The 23,259-nt window shown below is 41.5% G+C and overlaps 1 protein-coding gene across 3 annotated transcripts in view; it reads left to right on the forward strand.

Moving 5' to 3' along the window:
- Positions 1–23,259, forward strand: part of ABCA1 (ATP binding cassette subfamily A member 1) — a 95,442-nt gene that overhangs the window by 190 nt on the left and 71,993 nt on the right. For all 3 annotated transcript variants that reach the window (XM_054002503.1, XM_054002504.1, XM_054002505.1), the window contains exons 2-3: positions 16,127–16,268; positions 22,267–22,360. In XM_054002503.1, the coding sequence (XP_053858478.1) occupies positions 16,203–16,268; positions 22,267–22,360 (160 nt within the window). In that variant the 5' untranslated portion in view covers positions 16,127–16,202. The remainder of the gene's footprint in view (positions 1–16,126; positions 16,269–22,266; positions 22,361–23,259) is intronic.

A 23,259-nucleotide genomic window follows, 5' to 3' on the forward strand; every position in this document is an offset into this window, starting at 1 on the left:
CAAATGGGTGGGGTGTGTGTGTTTTGTTATTGTTTTGGTTTTTGTTTGTTTATTTTCTTACTGCTTTGGGGTTTTGTCTTCCGACGTGGTGCCACTCTCTGTGCCGAGCTTGTCGGCAGCGCTGCTTGGAGGATGGTTTACGGCGTGGCAGTGGATCGGAGAGGGGCTGATACTGTTTGTGTGTGTGTGTGAGAGGCGTGGTTGAGTGTGCTTATTTTTTTGAGAAATAGTTACTTTATTTTAGCTTATCCTGAACGAGGCGACTCTGACTTGGCAGCGCTCACGGAGGGTGGCTCACCTTACCGCTGCCTCTCCCGGCCCCGATGGGTGCTAGAAGATAACGGGAGGGTTTTCATCCCCTTCACTCCTACGTGAATCCTGTAAAGTTGCGGGGGTGGGATAAGGGGAGGGCCTTGGGATGGGGGAGTAAAAAAATAAAAAATCGATGTGGATGCCTTTGTGACGGGAAGGAGGCTCAGTTACATGCAACAAATCGTGCTGCTGCGTGCCAGACTGTTGTGAAGTCTGGACTGCTACGTTGCAACCTATCATCAGACTGTTGTTACAAAAGACGAGCTGCACAGCAGCCCAAATGCTTAAAACATGTCTGGGAAGATACTCGGATTCTAAATTAAAAGTTCTTATTAAATCCTATTTTTTCCTAGTTTTAACCAGAAGTGTCCCCTTTCCCCCAAAGTGTTGGCTTGGGAGATTTCAAAGTCTGTACAAAAACATATTTAAAGAATCAAAGTTGATTTCAAATGTGTTGGAATAGACCTCGGTGAAACCAGAGGGGTGTAAACATCTAGATTAAAACCTAAAGTGAGTTGGACATTTTTAAAAATTACTGCTATGGATTAATGTATTAAAATTTATTTTATTTTTTTAGTTGCTCCTTGTACTGCAGAGAAGAGCCACGTCTTGGGGATGTTCCATTAACAACAGATGGTCAAGCCTGCTGTCGAAAAGCTGTTGTAATGGAGCAGTTCTGCTCAGTTTTGAAAGGGGGTCATGGTAGTAAACATTCAGTGCACATGCTTTTTGTGCTTGATGCTTGTGGCACAGCTTGACTCCCTTACAAGTCAGAATGGCAACATAGGCTGACACTTTCCTGTCACTCAAATCACTGTGTGATTCTGTGATGACATAGTAGGATATTAAGCTAAACGGGTAGTACCTGAGACTCTGCAGTGTTTTACTGATGTAATAGATAAAAATTATGTTGGTGGGTCCTCATTCTGCACATTTGAATTTTAATTTATGTAAGAGTGAGTTGTGTGACACAGTCTGTATCTGGTATGGGCAGGAGCTTGATGCCTTTACTCATGATATTGTTTCTTGTAATCATAATTTAGTGGGGCTGATTATGGTTAAAATTAGAAGTCAACCCTTAACAAAAAAGATGGGCCTATAAGTTTGGCAGTATGGAACACAGCTGTTACATAGTAGAATTTAAGTTGAACCTGTTGAGAATATTTAGCATTAAATGATAAAAGACAAATTTTTTTTGTTCATTGTAGGTGTTCTGAAGGGCTTACTAGATGGTTTCTGGGCTACAAGAAATCACAATTTGCTGTAATTTGGCATTAGAGCTGCATCCAGCAGCTAGCCCAAAACTATATACAGTAACTTTCCCCCAATAAGTTGTTGCTGAAGGATATGTTGCCATATGATAATTACATGAAATAAACACATTGGGTGCAGCTATATATAAGATTTTGGTGTTTTCCAGGAGTCATGGGGATCTTTTTGATATTAGTTCCAAATTTCCTCTGAAGAGAGATGCAGAGCAGTGCAAGCAAATATGTTGAAAGTTCACACAGAGAGGCTGAGGCACATTTATAAATCAGTGTGCTATAGGCAGCTGTTAGTAAACCTTTTTTGTAATGCTATTTTTTTTTTTCAAACTCAAACATCACTCAGTGCTGTATTGGTGTGATCAGAGACTTACTTGATCTGGTACCAGATTTGGTATATATCATTCAGGAATAAGCCTTAATGACTTAAACGAAGTAACAGCGGATTTTTCTATGCAGATTCTGTGTTGAAGCATTCTCACCTGTTAATCAAGTGCAATACACACATTTAGGAAGGAAGTCTTCCCTTGCCTACATCTCTGCAAGGCTCTTCTCTCATCATTGAGTTCACCTGGCAGAGCTAGACTCACAAAGACAGAGCAAAAGGAGGATTGGTACTGAACTCATCCATCTGTGGCCAAATGCGATCAGCTCTGCTAAGTATTTATTATGTGCATTGCACCATGCAGGCACACTATTTCTTAGGGTGTGGTTTCTCCACAACTTTAATCCAGAGTAATTGAAGGTTGCTAGTGAGCTAGTAATGGACTGGCTTCATTTCCCATTTTCTCTCTATGTCTGTTTCATCCTTTGTGCAGGCACTGGAGTTCACCGACCCAGGATGAGTAATTGAAAACAAACTCTCCTCTTTTTGCCTGGTGGTTTGGTTTTTTTCATCCCAGCATCCTGGGTTCAGAGTCTTCTCATGGCTTTGTGAGCACTGGTGGCAGCACGAAGATGATGACAGAAGGGAGCAGAGAGGGACCCAAACTACCACTTTGTTTGAGTAACCTTGAAGTAGGCACCCTCAGTGTTTATGTAGGTCTTCTAGGCTGGGCAGCATACCAAATACTGAAATAAGTCCAGAGGCCATGGCTGACCAAACATCATCATGTTTCTCTTTTGCTGGTTGTTCTTGATGACTCCTGTGAGAAGAGTTAGAGTCAGGGTTTACTATGTTTACTAAAACACATTTTATGTATAAGATGGATTTTCCTTGGTTATCTGAGGTTGCTAGGGACTCTACCTGCTTTCTTCAGATCTGGGATGGAAGAAATTCACCCTCCCTAATATTATTTCATATTTATGCCAGCTAAGGATTTGAATTCTGAATGCTAGAAACTTTTTTAGTGTAGTTGATGAGCATGCACATCTGCAGTTGCTAATACTAAGAGTATAGATAAAAAATACCATAGTAAGACTCTGCTTCTAGTGTTTAAAAGATGATCACCACAGAAAACCCCAAAAGTTAAAATGTCTCATTCTGTAGCTGCATGTCTTGCTTGTGTTGATTACACAAAAGTAAAGAGATAATTCAGAAGAAATACCATGACTAAAACTACTGAATGGAGTACCTAAAGTACCCTGTTCCCTTTCTTTAAAATACTTGGCGGCAAAGCTAGTTCTGTGTTTTGTAGCATTTTTGATGGGGAGAAAAAGTTTTTTTGCTTGCTTTGGGGACCAAGAGAGAGACAGAGTAGGATGGAAAACTGTTTATGCAGCTTTCCTGACACAACAGGCTAACACTGTAGGAAAAATGGGAGAATTCAGATCTTTATTCATGGATTATTAGCAAAAAAGCTTGATCATAGGTAGTAAAAATGCATGTCAGTTTGAATGCCATAAGTATCCACATACAAGCTGACCTTTTTCCTCTTCTGTTATTTTTCTGAGGAGTGTTGCTTAGCAGAGTTCTGCCTAATGCAATGGTATTGGTTCGTGTTATGCTGACTTTATTAGAGAACAATTGGAGTTGGACAGAAAAAGGAGAGCAAAGACCCTTTCTAAGACTGTTCTGACTTGGGCTAGATAGCAAGGTTGTTCTCTGTGAAAGAACAAAGTTTGAGCCTTTTACCACACAGTTCAGAGATCAGTCTGGGGATCTGGTTTCCTTTTTAGCAAATAGCAGGCAGGGTTGTGGGGAAGACAGGTGGCCAAAACGTGTTAGCACTCTACTTGCCTTGACTCTCGGAAACAACTTGCAGTTTACTGGTCTGTTTTGTTCCTGGGAGCAAGCAAGCTAATATTCGTTAGCATGGTACTAGTTAGATTCATAAAGGTCAAAATTAAGCCACATGGAAGGTCTTGGAGCAGCAGCTTTGGTGATGTAGATGAAAAGAGCAAGGTTAGGGACCAGGATCCCAGCACCTCTGCCCTTCTTGTCATGACTGTTTCCTCTTATCTACTTCCACTATTATTCTAGTAGTGGCATACTCTAGAGTATGGTTCTCTAGAGTACCATAAAGTTCATACTCTTTATGGTAGAAGTCAAAATGTGTTTTTTCTCACATTCAGCAGGTATCTTTTTTTAAAGACTTCAGTCTCTGTTGCTAGTGCCAGCAAGCTGGGTTTAAGTCCAATGTTTTTAGAGATATGCCTGTTTTTAGATTGAATTTTAGTTCCTTAAAAAGAAACAAGTTATCATAAATGTTCTTTGAGAGCTGTATTAATGAGGAGTATATAGGTATTTTGGGGATCTATTGGTGGCTTTTTTTCTCTTCCTGTTATTTTAATTATGTTCCTGCAACAGGAGTTTGGCTATGACTACCAATAGAAACAGTTAGGACCAAACTTGAATGGTTTAAAAAACCCCAGAACTCTCCTCAGCCAAACAATAAAGCAGCACTGAACTTTTATGAATGCAGATCCATGGATATTTATTTGTGGTACTAGTATAGGAGCAAAAATTCAAAATCTGCTCTTCCTCTGCATGTGATGTTTCAACTTAATTGAATGGATCCTGCATTTGTATTTTTATTCTGCCAATGGGAAAAATGCTTTTTATTTGTCTTAAGGTAGTTTAGATATTTTAATTATTCTTTACCCTGTTAAATCAGAGTAGCAGTTCTTACTGCTTTACTTCCCATCACTCTCAAATTTATATTTATATATTCATGCTAAAGTAAGCAATAAGAGTTTTTCCTCTGTGTTTAGAGAGATCTGGACTTGGTTCCTTCTTTTAGCAAACTAATACAATCACCTGTCTGCCATCAGTTTTCATATTTCTACAGATTTAATTTTTCCCAGATAATTTTTCTCATTCTTCTGATTGCCAGCCATGTCTCCCAGAGCTGCATTCCATGTTCTTGTGAATAATATTCTTAATATTCGTCCCTACATCTATTCTCCCAATCATGATCATATATATAAAACCAGATATAATTGCAAAATGGGATTCTCTGTTGCAGTGTGCTTTGGCTCTGGTAGAACTTTCTTAACACCGTTAAGGATATTCTAAACTTAATGTAAAAAATGTATGTTGTGAATACTATGTCCATAAAAAACTTGCGAAATTTCTTTTTGCTCATCTTACTCTCCTGTATGCATATTGCTTTTCCCACTTCATTCTGCTTCTGCACTTGCCTGCTGTTTGGAGTCATTTGGTTGAAATTTAGTTGATCACAGCTCTTTAGCTCTGTGCTTAGTCCCTTGAAGCTTTAGGAGCAACCTAATGGAGCTCCGTCCTGAAAATACTTCTGAATTGTGAGGTGGAGCTTAGGACTTGCACAAATTCTGTCATCCTTCCTTCCTGGATATGTCTGAGCATGATGTTGAATTGGGCATATATTAGCCTGCTTTGCATAGCTTTAACTTCCATACTCACCTAAGGATTGAAGCTTCAGTGGCAGGGGTGCAGCTGGACCTGAAGAATAGAAAATGTGAGTAACAACTGTTTGCTCTGTGGATCAGGCAAAACGGGAAGATTGTCACACGCTTTCTGGCAGTGCTCTGAGCTAACAACCCTGTGCCACATACCTGACTCAGCAGGTATGTGGGCTGCCTTATCTCATGTGCCAGCTATTTTCATGTTCTTCTATGAATAACTTTAGAGATGAGTGTTTATTGAAGTCTGTATGGGTTGCCAAGGTTGATCATAAATCATTCCTTTTCATAGATTCATCTGACACAAACTGATTTCAAAAGTACTTGGGCATCTCTTTATCACTTTAGTGGATTACCATCTCCCATATCAGCACAGTTGGATGGTAGCTATGTGGGAGCCGAGGTCTTCTTGTAGGCTTTGCAGACTCCAACTCTGCTGAAGCTGACAATGGATGCTAAATACTGACTTTGCCTGCTTATTGCTTTCTTTCGTCAATTTCATTTCCTTTCATTGTGCTAGAGGTTTTTTCTTGGCTGATGTTTTTCTGCATATTTCAGGGATATTTTTGTTTTGTTTGCTGTTACTTATAGCTGTGCCACAGATACCAGTTATGTAGATATCAAGTTTAACAGACAGTTTATTCTTTTTGCCTCTGAATCTCAAAGGCACTGTGATGTTCTCTACACTATAAGCCATGTTGTGTTCTGCTCTGTTACTGAAAACATGTGCTGGTTTGTGGCATGATGTTCCCAAATGGCAAAGATGGAGAGGAAAATAACACTACAGTTTCTTTTGATATTACGGGCAGGCATACAATCAAACTGCAGTTTAATCTTGTACTGAACACCATTTGTGTCCTTTTCTTGTCCCAAGATAAACAGTGCGTTCCAAAAGCAAGATGTAGGAGAAGTGACTTCTTTCCAAAAAAGTCCTTATGAATGTGATGATAAAGGCACAAGGCTTCATAACTTTGCTCAGTAGAACACAGAAATATGCCAGATGCTTTAGTGACTCTGCAGTAGCATCATGGAGCGCCTGTCAGTGTTGTACTTTTTAAAGCCAGATATCTGATCAGTGTAAATAATTCAGTGACCAGAATGTTCTGTGGAAGGGGTAGTGGTTGAAAGTGTTTCTGTCCTAACATTGTCTGAGCATGTGGATTTCTTCTGGGAAAAGCTGCTTTCTTGGGGGGGCTGTGTCTTCCTTCTCCCCTTTATGACTGCTGCCAAGCAGAAAGGTACCTTTTGCAAAGGAAAGGTACCTGGAAAGGTACCTTTTACCCCTTTTCCCTAGTTGCAGTTATATTGTCCTTCAACAGGATGTGTCAAAAGCTGGAAAAAGTGACTGGGGCTGTATAGCAGGCTTTTTGCAAACTGTGTGCTGACAATACTATACTCACTCAAGAGATCAAAGCCTAATGGCATGAATTGAGCTCAAATGTTGCAATTATTATTTAAGCAGGATGTTTTATTATTTCTACATTCCACTAGAAAAGAGCAATTCTATGAGAGCCAAAAAAAAAAATCTGCTAATATGGACTATGGATTTTTGGACATTGGCCGTGATAAAGCAAATCACATTTTGTGTTTGTTTTTGCCAAAGAATGGACTAGATTCTTGCCTTTTTTTTTCTTCTATGGGCAAAGTAGTGGACACTCAGTGTAATGTTGGAAGTTGAAATACTTAACGTATTTCACAACCTTCTAGTGGAAGCTGTTGGTTTTTTTCGTAAAATAGATGACTGCATTTCACCTTGTGTATTATACTTGACACTTAAGCAATCCTCTTGCCAAAGTGCATGCCACAGTCCCTTGCATGTTCATTCTTTAGGGTAAGTCCAGCTATGGTGCATGCAAACTTGACATCTTCCATTGCATTGGAGTTGTGCTTGTTTTCATCAATGAGCCCTCTATAAGCATGCTAGAAGTAATGAGAGCCAGTTGTTGTGGTTCTGGTAGGCAGATATTGCTGACTGTTGACAAGTTTTTCAAAATTTCAAAAATTAAAATTTTCAAAATTACTTTGCATGTTGTGTCACAAGGGAAGGTTGTAAAGCAACAGCCATTTTTGAAAATGTGCACATGTGTAAATGAGACACTGAGGACTCTGAAAAATGTAGTCCACTCTTTATAATAGAGCAGTTTGTTAGCTATTGTTTTCCTCTGTGACAAAGTGTCATGTGATATATATATATATATATATATATTTTTTTTTTCCCTAATAGGTAAGGATAGGCTCACCAGTGTCTCAGAAATATATCTCCTAGGAGTTTGGCTTTGAGAGGAGAGGCAAGTTAGATACTCTGAAGAGTTTAGGACCAGGAATGTCATCTGCTCATCTGTTCATAGTGGAGCATTCAGAAGAACTCAGCACATAATATACTGACTTACAAAATAACTATTTGCTCAATTCTCATGCCAAGGCTAAATAACTTTAGAAGCCCCTTGCCATTTTGCCTAGAGTTGGGAAGCCAGATTGCTGTTCCTGACATGACATTGTGTTGACCTTAAGTCATGTCAGAGCAAGATCCAGGCTTGCTTCTCAATGTAGTACCTAGTGCAGCCAGTAGAACCTAATACTGGGCTTGAGTTCTGTCACTAGTTGTTTTCATAGCAGCAGTTCAAACAGGTTGTGAACAAGTATTTTATTGTTGGCCTGTGCTGAAAGGAGTCCTTTTCCTTTGGTTGTCTCCAATATTCTGTGAGATTGGAACCACCTTAAATAACAATGTGAAATTATTTATTTAGTGTTTTGTAACTGTGTGCATGCTGCCATAAGGGTTCTGTAGATGAGTGGGGGGCTCTGCGTCTTGGACCAGAGGTAGCAGGTTGCTAGAGGTATCCATGAGCCTGTGTCATCAGCTTCCTGATATTTTGGCATTATCCTTTAAATGTTGTTTTTATGAAATTTTACACGCTTCTCAAGGAGGGAAAATGAATTCAATTGGATGGCCATGTTGAAAGTCATTTACTAGTTGCCTTCAGTATTAGTTAGCATTGGAGAACAAGACAGGAATCTGTTTACTACCTAACCCAAGGCCAGGTAGTCAGTGTGGGAAGTAAACCAGTAGAGGATCTTGCCAAAAGCTGCCACTAAATTATTGTTGTTTATCACCCTAATCAAATTCTTGTCTGCTGACCCAGAAGCTCTCCAATCACATTGCTAGGAACAAGGAATTGGTGTAAACTCTGTAATGTGACCTGGGTGATTTTGAAGAGGAAAGCACTTCTCACTGAAGAGCTCTTTAGATGGAATAGAGAACTTTGTGTCCCTTATGCATTTGGCAAAAGGGAGAGAAATGTCCTCCGTGGAGAGGTTATGAAAGAGCAGCTTTTAGTGTTTGTGTGCCTCCAGTGATAACGATCCTGTGTCCCAGGCAAGAGCCCGTAGGTCCAAAGCTCACACGTCCACTGCTGATCCTGCACTGGTTGTGTCTGCTACAGACTCCAGCAGTGCTTAAGCCAGGAGGCAGACATGTGGGATCTGATGGTTTCATTCTAATCTCTGCTTTTGTTTGCTTGTGGCCTTAGGTGAGTTGATTGAACTCTTGTGCTGCTAATGCTTTTTATGGCACCTTTTTGCAACCTATTCTGGGCTCTTTGGGTTAAAAGATTACTTTAAAAGATTGGTACGGTTATTTGTATGAAATTGTTATTGTTCAGGTGGCAGTTTCCCCTTTTTCCTAGAGCTCCAGTAGATGTCATAAGTTTTTTGACTGCTTGGAAGTTTTAGTGACAGGAATGCCAGCTTTGTTCCTTTGTGTTTTGCAAGCTTAGTGTGACTTTAGGTCACAGAATGGACATTACTTTTGGTTCTTTATTCATTGCCTGCTGGGGATTTTATGTCCAATTAGATCTCTAGCAGCAGGACAAAAATTGCTTGCACTTGTCCACAGCTGCTCTTTATCTAGCCTAATCTTAACATAATTGGGATCAAGATTGTTTTTTTCCTTCTAGTTACAGCTACTGTGCTGGAAGAAGGGAAATCCTGGTGTTCGGCAGAGAAGTGGCCAAGGTGCTAGACCTTGATTTGGGGATTTAATTCTGGACTCTAGACTTAATTGTACCTCTGCTACACTAATGCCCATCCAGGCGACTAGTCCTCTGGTGGTTTGTCTTGTGTAGATCAGTGTAGTGGTTTTGGTTGACCAATTTAGGATTTCCTGGCCAATGCACCAATTAATGTGGTGGCTCCAGTGCTGGCCGACTGTTAGTGCATCCACTAGAATATACTTACTCATTTCTTGCTGTGAGATAGGATTAGGAGGAAGGCAAAACAGGCTCAGAACTTTAAAAGGGTATAAAGAAAACTTTATTAACAGTAACTAAAAGAAAGAATAATAAGAATCAGAATAAAACTTTCAGAACACTTCTCCCCATCCACCTCTATACACCCTCTTTTCTTTCTCAGAGACAATGTAAAGAGATGAAACTTGGGATTTTTAGGTCAGAACTACTTAGAACTACTTCTAGAATAGTCTTTCTTCAGTTCGCTTAGGGAGGGAAGTTTTCCCTTGCCATGCCATGGAGGCTTCTCCACAAGAAACAGTTCTCTTGTAGCTTTTAATTTCCACAAATAGCAGCCACCTGGGAATCTGCAATTGTGAATTCACTCCCATCTTTCACAGCTTTCCCACAGCTGCATTTAGGGGCCATGCCAACTTATGGGGTACTATTTTAAAGATGAGCTGTTCAAGAGCAAAGGTTCTTTTTATCTGTCTCTGAGATCTCTGGGAGATTTCTAATCTCTGGGAACAGAGGTGTTCTTCCCTGGGGCACGAGGGTCTTCATCACTCTTCTCTCTCTGTATTCAAACTTCTTATGGGATCACAGCTACTTCAACATCTGCTTGCTTTAGCACAGATGCCTTGGCTCATATCTTTGAATGCTTAATCTCCTCATACTTTCCAATGAGTTGTAGGGGAAAAGAGTCTGATGTATCATTTACATTCTTCTCCATAGCCTTACAAGAGGATTTCAACCCAAACTTAAGGCATCTTCTCATTCTCCTTCCATCTGGGACTTGACTCTTTCTTCATTGACCTTGATGTCTTCATGTTGTTCCTCTCCGTGTCTTGACTCTGTCCTTTTCTCTCACTCGAGAGAGGATTGAAGGTCTGCAAGTCTTATTTATGCATTGAAAGAGTTGGTAACTCGCCCGGGGCCTGATGATGGTCATGTGATCCCTGCCGGGCGTCGGCCGAGGCAGTCGTGGTGATGGATGTTCAGCAGTGGGGCTGTGTCAGGCTCGGCCGCGTAGCTGGTCCTTCAGTTCCAGCCGCAAGGGCCACTCCCTGCGCAGGCTGCAGGGCCGCCTCTGGCCTCAGCCGCATGATCGTGTGCGGCGGCCACACTGTGCGGGGGCAAGATGTTAACAGAGCGGCCCGGCCCTGCCTTGGCCGAGGCCCCACAGCCTCCCGTCCCCCACTCGGCCGCCGGGCTGGGAGCGGGGAAGCACTTCTCTCTCGCACGCCGGGAGATTTTTCCCGGGCTTTGTTCGTCTTTAACATGTGTGTTCATGGAGGCGTATTCAGCTTTCTAGTGGTTTAACAAAGTGTCAATATTCAAAACTAGTTACTGATTGCTTTTGTCTGGCACTGAGGAAACTCTTAGCAGCTTCTCTTAGAAAATCACTTCTGTGATTCTGGCTTCTTACCTCCTCACCAAATATTAATTAATGCAAAACCAGCAAAATCAGAATGTCAGTTCATGAGTGAGGCCCTTCTGTCCTGCCTTCATATCCACAGTCCTGAGAGGGATCTGCTCTCCACTGATGGCAAAGAAATCACTGGGGGACTCTAGATTTAGGATTTGCAGAATTCACATGGCTCATGATGTTGTTTCCTTCACAAAATGCAGCTTGACACTACCTAAAAGAAATTGAATGTCAAGACATCTATCAGTGTTTATAAATAGAAGACTATATTTCTGCAGAAATCCAATGCTTATGTTTATGTTTTAGTTGCTTCTTTTCTTCCAAGTTGCTTCTTTTCCCATTTGACTTGTATAGACAAAATCTGTTGGAGTTAAGCAGATGTACAAATTTTTTGTCTGGGGCAGGAAGCAGAAGTGCTAGATCATGTCTGCTTGTGAGAAAGGAAAGTACTGGCTCCTGTAGCTCATGAGGGCATCATGGGTAGCTGTTAGATTTGTACTCTCCGTGGCCACTTGATCTGTGGAGAATTGCCAGTGGTGGTAGCTTCTCTGGTAAGGAAAATGTAACTTAAAGGATGAGGGCTGCTAGCTTTTTTTCACGGAGTCCACTGAGCCTTCCATCAACTGGTGAAAGCTTTTTAGTTCTGCTGACAAGGACTTAGTTTAAATAGTCTATTGTGTCTGGTCAGAGCCCTGAAATGTTCTAGTCTCGTAAGGTTTGGTAAATTCACTTTGTTCTCTCTTGAAATAGTGATTTAATTTCTTTTTCTCTAGGGGAAAGGTTTTTTTGCCTACCCAAAGAAAGCAAACAGCTGCATTGTTTGCAGAAAGCTGTTTTTGAAGGCTATTTTATGTTTACTTAGTACAGACACCAGGCAAGGGGGTGGAGAACTGATTTTCTGCCACTTAAGCTTTTTACTCTCTAAATCTACAGCTCTAAAAAGGGAGGGATTATTTATTAGCAATTAATGCCTTTATTAGTATTTATTGTTATTTATTTAAGAGGGATTCGGTTTGGAGACTGTTGGTATACCAGCTAGTGGACTTATCAACAGCCATTCTACTTTGAAATAGTGGCTTGCACCCTTTCTAGAGAGAAAGGGCTGGCCAAAGGATGTGTTTCATTGTCATTATTTTCAGAGTTTGCCCTGTACCCTAACTTTCTCTTGAGTAATTTTCTGAATTGCAGAAAATGAGATGAAATTGCAGCTGTGTAGGTCGGGAGGCTGTTCAGAACTTCTGCAGCAGGGCGAAATGTCATGTGGAGAGAGTCTTCTGCAAAGGCAGACCACGGGACAAGTTCATGTAATCTGTGCTTTACTTGTGCGGGGTGGGTGTTGTACTGTGGTACTTCATATCACAGGAAAACTAATGCTATGAGGATGGATTCCTGCAGCTTCTCTTACTCTAGACAGAAAGCAGTATTTCTGCTTCAGGGAGTTCTGGGTGAGTGTTAGGAGTGATCACTGATAGCTGCTGTTGGCTCATAATTTTACACAGATGAGACATAAAAGCCATCATTGGAAACAAACGGAGTTTTGGTGCTGCAGTACTAAATGGCAAGTTATATTTCCCAGCTGTGTTGAACTTACCAGACTGGTCTGAAGTGGAGATAAAGTGGGGCTTCAGCTCTAGCCATGTTGGAAGTGTTGGGTTGATCAGTTCTGTGCATCTCTGGCTTACAGTTCTTGCCTATTGTGAGCTGGAAGAACATCTGAAAGTATGCTCAGCCACTTTCCTCTGGTACTAGTTTGCTGAGTTCTTTCTGATGGATGAGTTGCTCAAGTGAACCTTGTGTCAGCAGTGAACCAAGTATGTCAGCTTCTGTGGATGAAAATCACAGGTGACTACTAACAAACCTGTTCATCAGTCTGTAACACATAGTTACTGGGGCATACAGTGTCATTGCAGCTGTCACCCAGCATGGCTGGAAGAACTGGATACACTTCAGGCTCAGGTGCACCTCCATTGGTGATTAGTCCACTGTTAGGCTCCATGCTGTACATTAATGCAAGGATTTAGCTGGTATGCCTATATCTGGACAGTCCTTAAAAGTCAGTATTTTTATGACGTTTAAAACTTTTGTCCAGGAAGAACAGGCCAGGTAATTTGCTTTCTTCACAGTAAAGTTTAACTTAACTCCAGAGAGCTGAAGTTCAAGCAGGTGGCACAGCTGAGTCTTCCTGGCTGTGCTGCTTTTGGCTGGTCAGCTGAGATGAGTTAAATGGTGAAATATGTGCCCTTAGTTTAGGGGGCAAAACTACAGTTTGCTAATGTGCGATAATCTATAAAACAGTGTATTTCCATGCTCTGGATCCTGTGGACTGACTGCAGTTGCAAGGGATCAGTATCTGAATTTTCACTGATGTGCATTAAACCAGCTACCCTTTGATTTGCTCATTCCACAGTCTGATTGAACTTCTGTTTTGCCTCTGTGCAGGGTATTAAGGTGCAGGAATAGGGTCTAATTCCATTGATGAGAATGCCAAAAGTCCCTTTGGCTCTCCATGGGATACTTATTCTACTCTTCTTGTGGCACTTTATTCTCATGGGTTTTGGTGTTTAGCTTTAATTTCTGGAAAACATTGGAAATTAGTTTTTTTGCAGAGATTTAACAGTATTGGGGGCATGGGAATGAAGTATGGAGTGGGTACTCTGAACACCCTTCTGAAGATAAACAGCTGTTGCATAACTACCTGTGACTGTTAGAAGGCTGTACAGTCCCTTCCAGTCCTCTACTTCTGTATGCCAAACTTGTGCAATGGCTGCAGGATTAGACTCAGACAGCAAAGATTTTGTGGCATGGTGGAGAGCACAAAAAAATCAAATGGAAGTCTGTGACCCACAGACCAGTACCAGTATCCTTGTGGAAAAATGCATTAAAAGAGTAATTATCTTAGTGTTCTTAAAAAGATTTTTGTACCACATTAGTGGTCAGCAAGTGCCTGTGTACTATGTGAGAAGTAATCCAGGTTTCTCTTTAGGGTGAGTAAAAGTATTGCTAAATCCCCCAAATACTATTCAGAAACTTTAGAGTAGAGGTAGTACAAAGCAGAGGTAACAATATTCCCTACTTAGTTGTGTTGGTAGGTTGATTGCAGCTTTAGATATGTAATATTGACATCAAGAGGAGGTGCTTCAAAGACCCCCCACCCCCCCATATCCAAGGCTGTAAGCAGAAGGGGTGTTTTGGGTCCATGAGCATGGATGCAGTCATCAGCTAGGATTTGTCTTCTGAGATTCCCCACAAAGGGCAGGCTTTTTCCCTGCTGTGGATGTGCCAGTAGCCTGCCAAGTGCCTTTTGCTAAGTATGCCTGGGAATTCATGATCTACCAGCCAGATGTGCATGCATCTGCAATGTGTTAGTGTCAGAGTGTTCCAGCCAGCAGGATGCTGGGTAGGGAAGGATGGTTGTCCTGCCTGATGAGTTCGGCATCCTTCTGTGAAGGAGCATCTGTGGAGGTCCTGTCAGTGAGTTAGAGCAGCACCTGGCAGAAGTTACTGAGACTGTCCTGACTGTATGCTCTGCTGCTGGTATGAGTTTGTAAGGTTTTGTAGGCATCTATTACTGCTCTTTGGTTCTCTGTACTGGTATTAAGAACACTGTTGTCCTGTTGTGATACTACAGTGTAATCATCTACAGAACTCAGTGTCACTGGTTTATTTTTGTTAGTCATGTTAGAGAATTTTTTTTTGTAACACAGACCTACATTATTAAGAAACAAGTTTTTAGTCTGCAAGTCATTGTAGTAATGGAATTTAGTTTTGGATGAGACTGAAAGATGATAATTGTTCATCATCTCAAAGCTCACATCCTTAATTTTTCCATCTGATGTTACTCCAATGTAGGTCTGGCCAGAGAATTTACCAAAGAAGCCTTATATTCCTAGCACACTTATGGATTTTTGGTAATCTTTTCAATGCAGTTTGCAATCAGACATACAACTCTGAATCTTAGGGCTAGGATACTGTTACATGGGACACCAGACTCAAAATCGTGTGGGTTCCAAATTTAAAAGGTATTGGAAAGAGTGATTCTCTTGGTATGTGTTCGAATCAACTGCTAGTTGTCCTCTTAATGCTGATTCTGTCAGCAAAGTATATTCAGGTACATAAATCAGAATTAATTTAATGTGGATTAACTAAGTTCCTGTAACTTGCTGAGGATTCAACTGCTCTTAATTTGAAGTGGCCTTAAAACTTAGAAGTAAATTAAGATATGCTGAATTAATTCTGGGAAAAGGGTTTAATGACATTTAACTAATATAGTGAAAGATCATCGTAGAGATTTAAGATTGAGCCTTGTTGGAATGGTACTATACTATGCTCTTATTAATTGCCACTAAAGAGATTAATTTTTTAAAATAATTAATATTTTTTAATCCTCTGTGCTCTTGTACTGTAGCACAACACACACTTAATACACAACAGTGTTGGAGGCCAGGTGGTTGCAAGACTTGAACACTGACTCAACAACAATTTTCCATTCATTCATCTAAATGTTAACAACCCTAGCATCCTTCTTAGTTACTTACCTTCAAGGGAATGGGTATTTTTCCCTTGCCTGTTAAATGCACAGCACTTTCTCCTACAAGTCCAGTGTTGACTGGACTTAAAAACAAAGGTTTTCCTAATTTGGCAGACAGTTTTTCACCATTACAAAAGTGAATATGGAAAGAGGCTTTAAGGAAAAGGGTTGAATTGTATGGTTCAGACTTATTCAGAGGGATCTTTAAATCATTTTTCAAACCCTGTTACTTATTCTCATTCTGGGCTGTCCTTGTGCTTGGAATTCCTGAGGCAGAAAATAAGAAAATTGTATAGCAAACTTCTTTTTGTGCTTTGGAGGTCTGAGATGAGAAAAAGTGAGTCTAAATCTGAGCTTACTGAGACCTATGAGACTTGGCTGGAGAGCATAGGGTAAGAAAGAAGACAGTGAGGTGTTCCACAGAGGGGCTGTGGAGTCACAGAGTACAGCCTCTTGTCTTTCCCTTGTCTTGTTGCCTTTTCTGTTTTGAATGACAGAACTTTCCCCTTCTAACTTTTTTCCTGTTTTTCTTTTCTTTCACTAGTTAATGCCTGGCCACAACATCTGTACTGTGTACTGCTGCTGCTACACAAAGAGTTTCTAGGCTTTGCTGAAGGACAATGGCTTTCTGGACGCAGCTGGGATTGCTGCTGTGGAAGAACTTTACCTACAGAAGAAGACAGACTGTAAGTATTAGCCCAAGGGTGCTTTGAGATCTTAAGTTACCATTTTGTAGCTTTCAAGGCTATACAACTTTTCAAGAAACACAAAATACCCTGTATCTTACTTAATTGTTCCTCCTCTAGTGATCCCTGCCTGAGCAATTGGTCTGGCTTTGGGAAGACCCTATTCAAACTGGAGAGAGTGGTGGGTGGACAGAAACCAGAGGGCTTGAAGGTGCTCAAGACTTCTGTCCTGATTTCCAGTGTGAGAGAGCATTGGAGTACTGAAACACTGGTGTCAGATCAGGCAAGGAGGGTGCATGACTGCTGTGTGCAGCAACAAAGATGTGAAATGAAAACCTGTGCTGAGACCTGCTCCACTCTGTGGGTGAGGCATTGCCAAGCTGCAGGGATGTGCCCATGAGTCCAAAACCTTTTGAATGCTGCAAGCTGCATAAATGGCAACAAAATCCTGCCACTTCCTAATGGCAGAAGTGTCAGAGGCAATAGCAGACATCTCCAGTCACTTTAATCATTGAGAGTATCCCAAACCTGCAATGTGACTTTACAACAGAAGATACGCATTAAGTGGATGGCATGAAGCATGTTCTTGTACTGGCACGAGGATAGACCCAGGCAACTGATGTTCTTCTGCCAAGGTGTGTTCTGAGTGTCTGGAATGCTGTCCTCACCATCTGTTAACAGTGTGGAAATTTACCTGTTAAGAATAGACAATACATAAGAAGAATTTCTCCTTGTAATAAAAAGGACACAGGAGTGTGGATCCAGTATGGTGTTCTTAAAATTCTTTTGCCTTTAGATTGAGACCTCATAGGATGCTATACCTCTTGCAAGCAGCTAAAAGTCTGAGAAAGCATGGGGGTTTAGGGAATACCTGTGGTGGACAAGGGCGTGATTTGTGCAACAGACTTGTTCAGAGGATCTGGCCTGTTAGATCTGACCTTGAGGAGGTATCTGTAGGGAATGTGAAAGAAACACGAGTTACTGAAGCGGTGAGTGGAAAGTGGTCTCTGATAAGCTTTCTGAACCTTTCAAATGTCAGGATGCTTGCCAACTGGTTCGGTTGTTTTAGAAACTCAGTGTCACAAGAGAGGAAAGGCTATCATATTTACCACTGGTAATGGTCACAGTCCCTGAAGTTTTCACTCAGGTGTCTGAGGCTTGTTTTTACAGGACTTGGGTCCAATGAATTCAGAGTTGGAATTAGTCCATTGTTAAATAAAACAGACAAGGGGCTCACCACCTCTTTGTTTTTTCTTGTATATAAACAGAGCTGCCAATGATGAAAAAGTTTTTGTTTTGCATGTTTTTGCCTTTTGTGGAGCTTGATCTTCCAGGATAGGACTGCCCAACAGAGAGGTCATGGATTGTGTCAACTGCAGGGAGTGAGCTTGTTTGCTCTCTGAATGTGGGTCACATCCTGGCCTTGTGAACAGTCTCATAGTTTAGAAAAATGTTAAAATGAAGCTGGGGAAGTAGTCTCAAAACTGGCTGTGGCTCCTTAAGGTTGTCTCTTCTCAGCAATTGCCCATGTAACCTAGGCCCTAAGAGCTAAAAATACTCTTCCTATCTTGCTACTAGAGGTCTAAATTTTGCCTGTTACCAGAATGCCTTTAGAAAGTAGGGGAATTCTAAAACATTGTGGGATTTTCTGGAATGATGTTTAAACTAGGTAAACTAGGAGGCTATTTCAGAGGAGCTGAATTTTACAGTGGGAATGATGGCTTGGTATATTTTTGCCAGGATCTTCTGAAAATAATGGAATCATAGAGACTACGTTTGAAAAAGGCCTCCAAAATCATCAAATCCAGCCTTTGTCCAAACACCACCATGCCAACTAAACTCTACCATTAAATGTCATGCCCAGTCATTTTTTGAACACTTCCAGGAACAGCAACTCTGCCACCTCCCTGGGTAGCCTGTCCCAATGCCTGCCCTTTTCATGCTTGCAGTGAAGAAACTGTTCCTGATGTCTGACCTGATCCCTGAAAGAGCTAGAGGTTATGTCCTCTGGTCCTGTCATTAGTCACCTGGGAGAAGAGAACAACCTCTATCTTGCTATAACCTCATTTCAGGTAGTTTTAAAGAGTGTTTCTCCAGGCTGAGCAGCCCCAGTATTGTATCAGGTGTGAAAAGGTCGGTGTTTAGCATGTGTGTCATGTCAAGGTAGCTGTAGGCTTACTGGGCAGCAGAGGTGCATTCATATTCCTCAGTGGTGCCAGAGAAACACAGTAGGGTAACCATTCTGGATCTGCTCAGCTGTTTCTTGGTACCTTCTGAGAGGTAGGTATCTACAGATCTGCTGTACTGGTTTCCCATCAAGTACCCCAGAGGGCATGAAACTGCTCATAATCTCTATTCCACACTGATCATTAGTTAATTCATAATGAAGGCCTGAGACATGGCTTGTTTTTGTGGGGCTCCTCAGTTATGCAGCAGTTTTCTCATTAATGGTTCTCATTTGGGGTGAGAAGACGTCAGGAGGAAAAGCCCACTTAACAGGAAATGGCAGAGAAGGAGCAGAACATCTCTTACCATGCTGTTACCACAGCTGCACAGTTCTTTCTCTCTTTGCTTTCCTGTTAGGAGACTGCTGTACTTGAGTTGTGCTGATGAAGGCTCTCTCCCGTTTGTACTTACTAAAGGTGTAGCGTGGAAATAGTTTGATCCTTACCCTTCTTACAAAAAATGTGGGCTAGCCTTGGCTTCCCACTGAACCCCCTCATTGGCTGCTGTGAGTTTGGGCTGCATTGCAAAACCTGGGTTCAAAGCTCACCCTAATGTGTGCAGTTCAAGTGTTACTTTGTACTGGGTAGCTTCCAACATCACTGAAGTGGGGGGAAGGAGCTCAGAGAGAGGAAAGAAAAATCATGTTCAGGGGTCACTGTGTAAAAACCTTTGTCTCCCTGCTTTCTTGCAAATGAGGAGACAGCTCAAACTTGCATGGAGAGACTGGTTAGCTTCTGGTAGCTAACACTGAAACTGGACCGTAAAGGTGGGAAGGGGAGTTGACAGTGGGATGGGGTGATAGTCTACTTCTTGCTCAACAGATTTCCTGTTGACACAATGTAGAACTCAGTGATTAATGGCATCCTGAATCAGGCAACTTTTATAAATTTGGCATGCTTTAGGGGTTAACCTTGGTAAAATTAGGACAAATTTGTTCCTAGTTGAATTCACCTGCTGTGTGCAAATGGGATGTTCCTTCTTCAACTCGAGATGGAGCAGGGATAGGTGAGGAGTTGGGTGCTGGAAGGTTCATTTCATTATTTACCAAGCTGGTCATTGCAGCACAAAAGTGGCAGAGGAGACTTGATTTTTCAATATCTACTTAGAATGAATCTCAGTGAGACATGTTCCCTTTTAGTGTCTTTGTGTCCTTGTCTGGAAAGGCCAGAGTGGATGAAAAGTGCTGTAACAGCAGGGTCAGGAAGCAGTAGGGGAGGGAACCTACTTTTAGGAGCAAAGGAAGATAACTCAGTTTTTGTTGAGCAGCACAAGAGACTTACTGAGGAGTCTCTACCGATGTGCTCCTGACACTCTGATCTTGTCCCTGTGCAAGCCTCTGGTGCAGTAATTGCCAGCTGTCTCTCACAATGTAGCATTTTGGTGCCTGCTATGATGCCTTCCTTCAGCTGTAAAGGTGCAACTTGTTCAGTTTGAGCTGCTCCTTTCTCTATCCTCCCCAGCCTGTTGATGTGAAGTGAGGTGTGTTGTGCATGCAGCCCACATGTGGTTACCTTTGTGACTATGTAACCAAGTGTGCAGAAGAAGAGCTGTGTGTGCAGATGGCCTGTTCCCCCTTCAGCAACAGGGCGGCTTGGGCACTGCTGTCCCCCCCAGTGTGGTGTGGCTGGGGCTGATGTTCTCTGAGCAAGCCAGGGCTTGAGCTCAAGGGCAGCATTTCTCATTGTCTCTGTAGCAGTTGCAGGGCTGTGAGAGGCTGTCTGTCCGCACTGGTCACCCCAGGAAGCCTACACAAGCCCAGCTGACACTGTACAGTAGTGTAGCAGTAGATATTTGGGGTGCATGCTGCTTGCGTACAGCCAGGGTGGCAGAGGGTTGTGACGTGCTAAAGCATGACCATTGATGCTGGAATATGGAATGGACTTGTCCTGGTTTCACAGGCACTTTTCTATCAAGTGGAGGAAAAGTCCTGCTATGCCATCCTGGCAGCTGCTATAGGAGTATCCTGAAAACAGGAGTAGACAAGTTGTCAGTGACCTCGTCTAAACATTGATCTCTGGAAGCTAGAGTACTCTTTAATGCAGATGGAAGCAGGCTATCAATGTTAATGGCTGAGTGTGTGCTGCCACTACATTGTTTATTGTATTAAGAGACCAGAGATACTGAGGCATCTTCCTGGCACCTCTGTTACTGTGGTCTCAGTGGAGTTTCTTACCCAGTAGTTGTACCATGTGTGCATGACAATAACAGACGACAGAATATTCTGAGTTGAAAGGCAGCCACAAGCATCATCAAGCCTAGCTCCTAAGTGAATGGCCGCTGTGGGGATTATGTCAGCAACCTTGGAATTACTAGCACCATGCTCTAACCAGCTGAGCTAATCTCAGGATCCAATGGGTAACAATATCCCAGAATTATCTTGCAGAGACTGGCACTGTTTACCAGGAGTGCCTGGAAGACTGATGCTCAATTTTTATACCTCTTAGATAGGGGTGCTATTTGCTGTTTGATGTCAGGTGTGAAGGGTATCTGTGAAAAGCCATCCTACATAATTTCCTCTGCTAGATTAAGTGGCCTTTGTTTTAATACCCTGTTTTTATAGTGTGTGCTTATGTTGAGTTACAGTAGTTACCTAGAAGTCTCTCACCTCAAAGTTTGCATGGAGTGCCTTGTGCCGAGTGTTAAGCGTCCAGTTTCAGCTGTTAATGATGGAAGATGGAAAAACATGTCTATGGGTGGGGATACTGCCTCCCACTAGGTTGCAGGTCTTACACTCTGGCTTTTAAGGTGAATGATGTGGACCTCTTATTAGAAAAGATAAAGTTTTTCAGGAAAGAAGTGGAAAATATTTTTCTTCATTTGACCAAGAAAGCACTCTGTTCTGCTACTAGTAATAGATGAGAAACATATGGAATAGCAGTATAAAAAGCTGTCAGGTTTTCCTTGTCTCATAGCTTACTGAAAATACACGTTTATGCAGTCTTTCTGGAGTGGGAAAGTAGGGATGTGAATACTGAAGCTCCAGTCTGGGAAACTTCAGCTTGTGTGTCAGAAGCTCTAGGCTGGAGACTTACTTTTGTCCACATCTTCAGTGGGATGTGACACATCTCAGTGAATTTTTCTCCAATTCTTTGTCTAAGAAATGTTGTATATTTAATATCAGGCTTTTTCTTCTTGTCTTGTCCCTCTAAATAACTGAGTTCTTTATTTATTTACCTGATATTCACTGCCTTTCAGTAGATGACCTCCACCAGTGGGTGCTGCCTACCTTCAGGAAAAAACATAAATTAGAACACAACAGACTAGATATGAGCCTAATCTTAGTAGGTCTGCTTTCTAGATACCAATACACTTCTGCAGTACTGAAAGAGTTGGCATAGCATGCATCAGCACAGTTTCCATGCCTGATGTGTTGGGGTAGAAGCTTAATGGTCTGCTGTGAGAGTGAGATATAAGTACTCAACTGCCTCAAAATATGGGATGAAAAATTCAGCTCATTTCTAGAAAGATTAATTGGGAGGTTTCTTTCAGTCAGGGGACAGAAAGATATAAAAAGAAGCCAAAAATAGGCATTTAGCGCATCCATTTTAGTTGAATAACTGGCACATATCAATGAGAAAAGAAATTGTAATTCTTTGCAGATTATCCTCTGAAGCTAGAGGAACAACCTTCTTGATCCTGGCATGCGTAGGCAGAGCAAAGTGAGACAGTGCTTACAAAACTGTTTTGGCTTACAATTGGATTGTCCGAGAACTTCTGGTCTGACCTTTATTTTGAGTATGATGTCTTAATACTTTGCCTTTATTGTTTCCAGTTCCAGCTGCTGATCGAAATTGCCTGGCCCCTGTTTATCTTCTTCATCCTGATCTCTGTAAGACTTTCATATCCGCCCTATGAGCAGCATGAATGTAAGTACCAAACACAACAGCTGCAGCCAAAATGCTTTTTGTTTCATTGTTAGAATGCAGTAATGCAGCTGGCAAGATGCAAAGATCAGTGGTTCCCTACTTCAGTCAGAAATATGTAGGAGGGCTTAATAACTCCTTTGCTTCCACCTTGGAAACTGCAGTTAACCGATGTTGCTCCAGGACTGTACGTTGCTGCTCTTTTTCTTGCTTTTTCTCACTTTGTATTTATATTACCTGAGAATTTGCTGTACAACTCTGCAATAACTATAAAACCTGCACAGAACCCCAATTTTACTTTTCTTTTTTGATCTGTGTGTGACTTAGCATAAAAGAATGCAGTATTCTAAGATCTCTAAGAAAGCAATCTTGTTTCCATGTAGTAAAATGCATTAATGTATCACATTAAAGAGCGCAAGAATGATTCCATTCCTTCAAACTATTACGGTGTCAGCTCTGCATTTAGTAGATTCAGCAGTCATACATTGCTGACAAAAAAAAAAAAATCTACTTTTCTCTTTGCACCCTAAATATGCACATTTCTGCTTTTCTTTCCAAGGAAGCTTGTTCTTTATAAATTACTATCTATAGGTCTCTTTGGTTGCCATTTGATTTAGGAAGCATGACTTGTTTATTAGCAACATTGTTTTACTGTGTTTGGTGACAGCTTCATACTGCAATTAACTGATTGTGGAAGAGTTCTTTGTTTTTCTTAGCCTGATTACTGCAAGGTAAAGTTTAAGGGTCAGCAAAACATGTTTCTGAAGGGCCCTCTGAAGTGTTTCTTTCTTGAAGTAAGGAAAAAACTCCCTTTTACAGCACTTGTCCTGTCTTTGCAATATCTGGGGCATTTTGTGCTGTTTGCTGGGTGTTCAAGCTGGTATCTTTTAAAGCTGAGGTGT

The sequence above is a fragment of the Vidua macroura genome, chromosome Z (genome assembly GCF_024509145.1).
Source record: "Vidua macroura isolate BioBank_ID:100142 chromosome Z, ASM2450914v1, whole genome shotgun sequence".
Classification (NCBI taxonomy): Eukaryota; Metazoa; Chordata; class Aves; order Passeriformes; family Viduidae; genus Vidua; species Vidua macroura.